This window comes from Zea mays, chromosome 5 (genome assembly GCF_902167145.1).
Source record: "Zea mays cultivar B73 chromosome 5, Zm-B73-REFERENCE-NAM-5.0, whole genome shotgun sequence".
Lineage (NCBI taxonomy): Eukaryota > Viridiplantae > Streptophyta > Magnoliopsida > Poales > Poaceae > Zea > Zea mays.
Window position 1 is genome coordinate 187490862 of NC_050100.1, and position 10935 is coordinate 187501796.

The window sequence follows — 10935 nt, forward strand, 5'->3', positions numbered from 1 at the left end:
CGCCTCCGGACGCCACGCAAGCAAGAGCAGGCTCGGCACGCCCCTAGTCGTCTCCTCAATGCCGGCAACTCCACTCCTCCGCGCACCCCAGCCCTCTCCTCCATGCTAGCTAGCAGAGTAGCAGTTTCTCTCCTTCCACGCCGGCAGCAAGTCTCCTCTGGGCTTACGCAACAGCAGCACCTGCTCCTCTCTTTTAGTGCTCCCTCGCCTGCTCCTCTCTTTTAGTGCTCCCTCGCCGTGCAGCTATAGCTGTGATTCTGCACATCAGGGGAACCGGGAAGGTGCAGAGGATCCCATTGAACAGAAAACGTCTACAGTTAAATAAAACTCGCTTCGACAATCAACCAGCAGCCTGCATGTAGCGTAATGGGGCGACGTCACTGTAATGTTTTCTTATTCTGCATTTTTTTTGTCCACAACGTGTAAAAAACCAGTTTTTTTGCCACATCTTGGGTATCGTACGTGGGCATAATCTCGCACTAACTTTTGTGACAATCAACTACAACTTCACATTTGAACTATAATTATTGCTTTTTTATGTTTTTTGCTTCAAAGTGCACCCCTTGTTCATCTAACTGTTAAAAAGTTACTTCATGTAAATTTGTCCATTTTTTGGATTATTTACTATTTTCTATGGTTTAAATATCTTTCCAAGCAAAAAAATGAATAAATAGCAAATGTGGTCAAAAAATAGTGAAACTTGGCGTAGAGTCTAAATTTGATCCTAGTTGCTTGAGATAAAAAAATCAGAGGACTATACAAAAGTATAAATATAGGTGCTTCACAAATGGGCATAATCTCGCACTAACTTTCGTGACAATCAACTACAACTTCACATTTGAACTATAATTATTGCTTTTTATGTTTTTTGCTTCAAAGTGCACCCCTTGTTCATATAACTGTTAAAAAGTTACTTCATGTAAATTTTTCCATTTTTTGGATTGTTTACTATTTTCTATGGTTTAAATGCTTTTCCAAGCAAAAAAAATGAATAAATAGCAAATGTTGTAAAAAATAGTGAAACTTGGCATAGAGTCTAAATTTGATCCTAGTTGCTTGAGATAAAAAAATCAGAGGACTATACAAAAGTATAAATATAGGTGCTTCACAAATGGGCATAATCTCGCACTAACTTTCGTGACAATCAACTACAACTTCACATTTGAACTATAATTATTGCTTTTTTATGTTTTTTGCTTCAAAGTGCACCCCTTGTTCATCTAACTGTTAAAAAGTTACTTCATGTAAATTTGTCCATTTTTTGGATTATTTACTATTTTCTATGGTTTAAATGCCTTTCCAAGAAAAAAAAAGAATAAATAGCAAATGTGGTCAAAAAATAGTGAAACTTGGCATAGAGTCTAAATTTGATCCTAGTTGCTTGAGATAAAAAATCAGAGGACTATACAAAAGTATAAATATAGGTGCTTCACAAATGGGCATAATCTCGCACTAACTTTCGTGACAATCAACTACAACTTCACATTTGAACTATAATTATTGTTTTTTTATGTTTTTTGCTACAAAGTTCACCCCTTGTTCATCTAACTGTTAAAAAGTTACTTCATGTAAATTTGTCCATTTTTTTGGATTATTTACTATTTTTTATGGTTTAAATGCCTTTCCAAGCAAAAAAATGAATAAATAGCAAATGTGGTCAAAAAATAGTGAAACCTGGCATAGAGTCTAAATTTGATTCTAGTTGCTTGAGATAAAAAAAATCAGAGGACTATACAAAAGTATAAATATAGGTGCTTCACAAATGGGCATAATCTCGCACTAACTTTCGTGACAATCAACTACAACTTCACATTTGAACTATAATTATTGCTTTTTTATGTTTTTTGCTTCAAAGTGCACCCCTTGTTCATCTAACTGTTAAAAAGTTACTTCATGTAAATTTGTCCATTTTTTTGGATTATTTACTACACATGTGCATATTGCTGGTATTATAACAAAGCAATTTTATTTGAATTAGCAGGTTAGTTTCAGTTTCGGATTGGATCCAACAACCACTGCGCCATGTGCATGTTTCAATTTCAGATTTCTGTCTCTATTTCAGACTGCAGCATGAATATGGACCTCAGTTTAGCAGCAAAAACACCTCAATCTGTTTCTGTTTCAGTTTCAGATTTCAGCAACAACACCTCAATCTGTTTCAGTTTCAGATTTCAGCAACAACACCTCAATCTGTTTCAGTTTCAGATTTTAGCAACAAGATGCAACAACACACTGATTTCAGCACATGCATCACATCAATTCAGTCCGCGAAGCTCTTACAACACATGCAAATTTCTGTCATTTCAGCAAAGCTCCTACAACACAATGAGCCTACAAGCCTACTGTCGTTCACTGAAACCCCACCGCGAGGGGAGGAGGCCGCAGAAGTTGCTAATGTCCCCGCTTGACGGAGACGGATAGTGCCGCGGACGGGGCATGAACAGCTCTGTTGTTCGATGGAGCAGGAGCGCGACGCGAGGAGAGGAGCTCGACAAGGCCGGAGTCCTGACGAAGCCGAAGGAAGCAGCAGATCGACGCGTACAGGAACACGCAGCTCGAGTCTCGCTGCATCACGACGCGCAGCTGAAGGTCGGGCGAAGGTGGGCGTGGAGTAGGGAGGAGCACACCGCCGGCCGTGGGCATCGCAGCGACGAAAGCTGACATGAGGTTGTGCGGCGCCGGCGCAGAGGAGCACGCCGCCACGACATGGGAAACACAGAGACGGGCGCGACGCCGGCGAAGAGGACTCCTCGACGACGGGACCGGATGGAGCAGGCGAGCACGACGGTCTGCCTCGGGCGATGGGGGCGCAAGGAGGCACAGCGGGCCGCGCGTCCGCCTCCTGCTTGCGCATCCGACGGAGGCGCAGCGGACCGCACGGGCCGCGCGCGCGGCATCGGAGAAGTAGCAGTCGACACCATCCGGAGAATTAGTAGCCCGCCCAGAGAGCTAGCAGGCCGCCGCGTCGTGGAGCCAGGGAGAGGAGGTGCTTCGAGGAGGGAGACGAGATGCGGCCCGGCGGCGCGTGCTGGCCGACTCGGGAGCAAGAAGCTGCTGTTTGATTCAGAATGAGATTGGGGAAAGTTTTAGGTGGGCCCCACTGTCAAGCACAATAAAGTGGACGGAAATCAGATGTAAACCGCGTATAAGTGTCCCCCTGAGGTCAGTTAGCTCGTGGAGGGGCAAAACTGAGCACAAAGTAAAATTAGGGGTAGCAATGAGAAGGCAGTCCAAAGTAAGGGCACCAATATAAAGATCCCAAGATAATTCGACGTATGTCAGTTGCAAATATTTGAATAATAAAGCAAATGTAAAAGATAAAGAATTCATAAGTGTTCATACATAAAAATACAAACAAATTTTACATTACCATTGCATGTGAGAAATTATGTCATACTAAAACAAAAAATTATATCTCTAGAGACTCGATGTTTAATGAAGTTTTGAAGGAAAACATAAATGTGACCGCTTCATAATTGTAAAAATACATTGCATTACTATACCAACTGAACTTACAGGATATGAAGCTCGACACTTGAACAATGCCATGAATTACAATCACTAGTAATTTGCCCGCGCCATGCGCGAGTCTTTGGTTGATTTGTTTACACCATTTAAAAAGTGTAGCTTTAGATGTATAGAAGCAACAATAGTATGTAGTATTAAAACAGTTCATTCTATAAATATAACAACATAAGCACCCTAGAAGCAACAATATTATAATGGTGCTGCTTGCAGAGGGTGTGGATACATGCATGTATTGAAGTAAATAAATATTGGTCTTAACGGCCACAAAAAATGGTACTTTGAACCAATGTTTAAAGTGAGTTTATGCAGTAGGGTACTAAGAGTGGATCAACCATATGTACAAATTTCTTATAGCAATAAAATATTGGTCTTAAAGGCTATCGGAGATCAACATAACTAAAATATGTGGTGCTTCTTATGATTGTGTTTAATCTTTATGGAGTTTATTATCCTCTTTTTCCTATATGTAGCGTTTGTTTCTTCAGACTGTATATGTTGTGTAGAGTAGTAAATGCGAAGCTTATTGGTTTCTAACTTTAGAGAAAGATATCCAGTTACTTGTTAATGCTTCCATATATTCGTCTCTCAAATGACAATATTACCAAGCTGTTGTATCGAGCACTAAGCCTAATGCTAAATGGGTACAACCTAATCAAATGGCGGATGAGGACGACTCGTGCTTCATGTTGTCTTGTATTGAGTAATAAGTTCCACCACCGTAGATAGGTTTTTGTTCCGGTGTGTAGAGTTGGTTAGTACAAAATTGCAGTAGAACATTGCAATTCACGAACTTACACTGTGAAGAGCCTAGATACTATATTACAATGGTTCTGGTCGCAGCTAGTTAAAGCAATAGAAACTTGGTCTTAGTCTAATCAAAATAATAATGCGCTTAAATAAAGAAGTTTGCAGTGAGTACATGAAGCTACACATTTGGGAGCAGAATAGGCATATATATGCAAATTTGTTGAGACAACAAAATACCGGTCTTAAAAGGACACAAAATGACATATCAACACTACAGAAGTATGTTGCGTAAAGCAGAAAACAGTGTTAAAAAATGATTACTCAATCTGCAAATGTAAAGAGTAAATGTTATAGAAGGTATGCTTCTCTAAATTAAAAAAACATGTACCTCACTTTTTTCATATTCTTTGGAAAACTGTAGAGATTCATTTTTCCCATCTTGTCCTTTAATTGTAATAATAATATAAAATGCATAATCCATGACTCTTGTTCTATTGAACTCCATGTATGTTGATGCCTAACCTGTTACATATGCACCACAAACAAAAGCATAATGTGTTAGTGAACACACTGCACATGGATTTTACATATAAATAATATAAAATGCATAATACATGACTCATGTTCTATTGAACACCATTTAGATGTCCATGTATGTTGATGTATAAGCTGTTACATATGCATATGCCCACAAACAAAAGCATAATGTGTTAGTGCACAGACTACACATGGATCTTATATATATATATATATATATATATATATATATATATATATATATATATTGTTAAATATATGCACACATGAACAAATACATATTTGGAATAAATCTACACATAGAGAGCAGTAATCAGTAAAAGGTACGTAAAAATGACAGACAATCAGGTATTTAGGTATTAGTGTCTCACAACTCCCATTACACAAATCAAGTTTAAGATAGGAGAAAACCAGGTTGTATGAATTTGTCCTAAGCCAAAAATTATTCTTTGGCAAATAACCATGAATTCAAAGAACATATCTCGTTAAAATTCGCACATATTTCAGATATAAGTAAATTTTGACAAAATAAATAAATTGATAGTATCACGACACTAATTGCATTGTATATTGAAGTATCCAAACAATAAATGGTAGAACCATGTTCAAACCAAACCAAACCTGGACATGTTTGGATGCACATGGCTAGTTTCTAATTTGGCAAACTATAAATGGTAGAATCATGTCCAAATCAAATTAGGACATGTTTAGATGCACATGGCTAGTTGCTAATTTGGCTAATATGACCGGCTATCAACTGGTTGGACACTTTGCTACCAAAATTAGCACGTTTATTAGACCCAGCTAAAATTAGCTAGTTAATAATTAGCCCAACATAACCTCAGATTATGTACAGAATTTGTCTATACCCACACACATGGTTGTAGCATGCCACCATAACTTTGCCCCCCATCCGGCAAGCTGAAAAATGACCAAACTAACCTGTGATCTGGGCGACAAATGACAACATTAGCTAAGTTAAATCATCCTAAAGACGGAAGTTAATTCATCCTTGCAAATGGATCTAACAGAAGCACACGACATCTCAGGATAGGCACACGGTCATATGAAATGGAACAACTTACATAGCATCTTCAAATCAGAACATGAGAGTGTGGTAACACCGACCATGGCTATGGATCAAGTGCTCCAATCCTCCTCGATCCATCTTCTCCGCGGCTTCTGATGAAGCTTCCTTGTGCTGGTTGACCTACCGCCACCACATGCTTCACGAGAGAAAAGACCAACGTCGTGCGCATGACCGCCTGCGAAGTGGACAACTGTTTTGGGTGTGGGATGCATGTGGAAGCCGAAACCCCTTTCCGAAACTAAAACCACCCGCTATGAAGCCGCAGACTGGCTGCCAACTCCGGCTGCACCCAGCGACGACGACGCGGCGGCCCCGGAAAGCCGCAGTGGCGTGGGCCATGTGCTGCTGATGTGTGGGTCGTCACCTGTTCCGCAGGCGGGCGAGCGGATCAACGACGCTTCTCGGGAGGTGGGGCAACCTCATGCGCATTTAGGAAACTCCTGGGATCTAGACGTATGCATCAGCTACTATGCTAGGGGGTGGATGGAGTCGTTGCTGGCACTATGAAGCAAGGGCGGACGGTGGAGAGGCCAAGGTGAGAGGGGCGGAACCGGCGAGGCAGACTATGAGTGAGACATATAAAATGCCACATCGATGTTTGATCTGGCATATTCGAGGAGCCTTTAGAAACTGTAGTTCCCCTCAGGCCCTCACTATGGTAAAGACCGTAAATCAAGAATCTGACGGCTACAGTTTTTTCAGCTGTCGTGGATAGCGTGGCTGCAGAGCTTTGCGTCCGCCTTTAATGTATGTAAGTATATATATATACATATATATATATATATATTGGTGCATAATTTGAAGGACTTTGCCACCTTGGGCTGGTATAGGACTGTGGATCAACGCTTGCAGAGGAATGTATAGAAGTATAAATAGGTGAACCACGTGACAAAGGCACCACATTGAAAAGCTCTAGGTGATGGAATTTACAAGTATCTGCAAATTTACATTGTCTTGTTTTTAAATAATATGCACAGTCCTTTTCATTCTACAAAAGTAAAGTAGACTTATTTTCAGTAAAGCAAACAAACATATGTAGAAGAGGACATAACTGGCAACGCAATACGAACCGAGCAAAGTGGATATCCTAATGTGTTTAGCTGCAACCCCCCTTGAATTCCAGCCTTTTTCCTGGGAAGGGTGAAATTTGCATGCAGGGCCAAACTTGCATGTTTCAAGTCTTCAGATAATAACGCAGAAAAATGTTTAGTAATTTTTAGCTTCAATATTTGCACAACATGACATATATAGCTAAAGCTGAAAGGGAAATGTGCCCTGGGCCATTTCTATAATTGTTTTGGTGATTGAATGCCCAACACATTGTTTTAAACTCACATGTGCTAAAGTAGGTAACAAGTGCACATCAAAGAACAAGGTATGTTTCTAGACTTAGTAAATTGTTTTTCGGTACTAACATGTTTATCTAAGTGCTAGAGGCATGACCAAGAAAAGAGAAAAGGATTGACAAAGAAGTGGTTGTGATCAGCCAAACCAGCACCAGCCTGGCATACCGGACAGTCCGGTGCCCAGGCTGGCCTGGCGGCGAAGTCGCTGCTCTCGGGAATTGGCGGGGCAGCATGACTATAAATCATCGGACTGTCCGGTTAGTCTTTAGCGCCCACGCCCAAGCACTTCGGCGGCGAACTCGTCGCTCTCGGGAAAAGGAGAAGGCGCCGTGGCTAAAAAATCACCAGACTGTCCGGTGGCGCAACAGACTGTTCGGTGAGCCAAAGGCGCCCACGATCAACGGGCGACACATGGCCGAGCCAACGGTCGGATGGTCACATCGGACTGTCCGGTGTGCACCGGATAGTGTCTAGTGTGCCAACGGGCCCAGAGGACCAACGGTCGGCTGCACCCGATATGGAAGGAAATTGAGCACTGGACAGGTACTGTTCATGTCCGGTGGTGCACTGGACTGTTCGGTGCACCACTCGAGAGAAGGCAAGATTTGCCTGCCAAGTTGATCTCCAATGGCTCCTAGCTGCCTTGAGGCTATAAAAGGGACCCATATGCGCATGAAGCACAACCCCAAGCATTCTCTAAGCATCTTAAGACTCCTAGACTCCGCCTCCACGCATTCAGATTGTTGTGTTAGTGATTTGAGCTCCGTTTGAGTTGTGAACTCCCTGCGCCGTGTTTTGAGCTCAAGTCTTGGCTTGTGTGCATGTGTGTGCTGCGGATTGAGCCTTGCGTGTGTTGCTTTCGCTCCCTTACTTCTGTGCTTCTTGTGTGATCATCATTGTAAGGGCGAGAGGCTCCAACTTGTGGAGATTCCTCGCAAACGGGAAGATAACTCAAAAAGAAAAGACCGTGGTATTCAAGTTGATCATTGGATCACTTGAAAGGGGTTGAGTGCAACCCTCGTCCATTGGGACGCCACAACGTGGAAGTAGGAAAGTATTACTTGGCCGAACCACGGGATAAAAACAACGTGTCTCTTGTGTTGCTTTTCTGTGTGATTGATTCTATCTCAAGAACTCGCTTTATAACCACTTGGTTTAATCAAACTAACATATTATAAACCAAGTTTGTGTTATTTGTATTGAATTTTGCAGGATCACCTATTCACCCCCTCTAGGTGCTCTCAATTGGTATCAGAGCCGTACTCTTCATCTAAGGGACTAACCGCCCAAAGAGATGGATCCTAAGGGTAAGGGGATGGTGGTCAATGACAAGGAGGAGTCCCTCTTCAACAAGCCAAGAGACGACAAGCCCACTGACTCAGGCTCGAGTCACAAGAAGAGGGACGGGAAGAAGAAGAAGAGGGCATCAAGAAGATCATCTACTATGATAGAGACACCTCCTCTTCTTCACCAAGGGATGACGACGACGAATCTTCGTCGAAAAAGAAAACGATCAATCAGAATTACTCTTTTGACTATTCTCGCATTCCTTACAATTCAAATGCGCATTTACTATCAATTCCCCTTGGAAAACCCCCACACTTTGATGGAGAGGACTATTCTTTTTGGAGTCATAAAATGCACAGTCATTTATTCTCCCTCCATCCTAGCTTATGGGAAACTGTAGAAAATGGGATGCATTTTGATAGTACTGATAATCCTGTGTTTATCAATGAACAAATTCATAAAAATGCCCAACCCACTACTATTTTTCTAGCATCTCTGTGCAGGGATGAATATAACATGGTTAGCGGCTTGGACAACGCCAAACAAATCTGGGACACCCTCAAGATCTCTCATGAGGGAAACGATGCCACCATGATCACTAAAATGGAATTGGTGGAAGGGGAATTTGGGAGATTTGCTATGATAAGGGGAGAAGAGCCAACACAGACCTACAACAAGCTCAAGACCCTTGTCAACAAAATCCAAAGCTACGGAAGTACAAGATGGACGGATCATGACATCGTTCGACTCATGCTCAGGTCATTTATAGTTATTGACCTCCATCTTGTAAATCTTATTTGTGAGAATCCTAGGTACACCAAGATGACGCCCGAGGAAATCCTCGGAAAATTCGTGAGCGGGCGCATGATGGTGAAGGAGGCACCATACGTGGATGACGCCTTAAACGGTCCACTTCCCGTCTACGAGCCGCAACCCGTTGCTCTCAAGGCAACCAGCAGCAGGGATGCGCTACCTAGCAAGGTAGCACAAGTTGAGGCTGCAGGGCTCAATGAAGATGAAATGGCGCTCATCATCAAGCGCTTCAAAACCGCCTTGAAAGGACGCAAGGAATGCCCCAACAAAAACAAATCGAGAGGAAAATGCTCCTGTTTCAAATGCGGTAAGACTGGTCATTTCATAGCTCAATGCCCCTGATAATGATAGTGACCAGGGACAAGAAAAGCATGGGAAGAGGGAGAATAAAAAGAACTACAGGAAGGCGAAAGGCGATGCGCACCTTGGAAAGGAATGGGACTCTGACTGCTCTTCATCTGACTCCAACGATGAAGGACTGGCTGCCTTGGCCTTCGACAAATCTTCGCTCTTCCCAAACGAACGCCATACATGTCTTATGGCTAAGGAGAAGAAGGTATGTATTCGGGACACTCCCAAGTATACTTCTTCTAGTGATGAAGAGTCATCTGATGATGAAGTAGACTATACTGATCTGTTTAAGGGATTAGATAGAACTAAAGTAGACAAAATAAATGAATTAATTGATGCCCTTAATGAAAAGGATAGATTGCTAGAAAAGCAAGAAGATATTTTGTATGAAGAACATGATAAATTTATTAGTATTCAAAAATCTCTTGCTTTAGAAATTAAGAGAAATGAAATGCTATCCTCTGAGTTGTCTACTTGTCATGAATCTATCTCTAGTTTAAAGAATTTAAATGATGAATTAAACGCTAAGCTAGAGAAAGTAATTACAACTAGTTCATGTGTAGATCATATGATCATTTGCAATAGGTGTAAAGATGTTGATTTTGATGAACATGTTACTACTATTGCTAAATTAAACAATGAGGTTGCAAGATGATTATGATAAATTAAAATTTGCTTGGGATGCCTACACTGTTGGTAGACACCCCTCAGTTAAGGATGGACTCGGTTTTCGAAAGAAAACCAAGAACTTAACAAGCCAAAGGACTTCCGTTATCAACATGGAGAAAGGGAAGGCCCCTATGGCTAGTAGTTCTCAAAAGAATCATGCCTATATTTATGATAGAAAATTTATTAGTCATGCTAGATGCTATGATCGTATCGTTTCTCATGATGCTACAATTAATTCTCATGCTATGTTCGCATCTAGTTCCTCTTTTGTTCATGGTAGAAGCAGGCCTAGGCGAAATTATGCTACTTCTCATGCACCTAGGAAAGTTTACAATGGTCCTACTACTGTTTATCATGCTTGCAATGCTTCGTTTGTGCTTACATGTAAAAATGCAAAAGTGGTAGCTAGAAAATTGGGATCCAAATGCAAGGGAGACAAGACTTGCATTTGGTTCCAAAAGTTGTCGTGACTAACCTGGTAGGACCCAACAAGAGTTGGGTACCTAAAACCCAAGCTTAAATTCCTTGCAGGTTTATGCATCCGGTGGCTCAAGCTGGATTATCGAC

At 41.6% G+C, this 10935-nt stretch overlaps 1 protein-coding gene across 1 annotated transcript; it reads right to left on the bottom strand.

The window, feature by feature from the left end:
* Positions 1-2172: 2172 nt before the first annotated feature.
* Positions 2173-3088, bottom strand: LOC100272902 (uncharacterized). Its single transcript, NM_001147355.2, has one exon. It carries the CDS (start codon positions 2852-2854, stop codon positions 2261-2263), a length of 594 nt encoding a protein of 197 aa, NP_001140827.1. The 5' UTR covers positions 2855-3088; the 3' UTR covers positions 2173-2260.
* Between the last annotated feature and the right edge of the window lie 7847 nt (positions 3089-10935).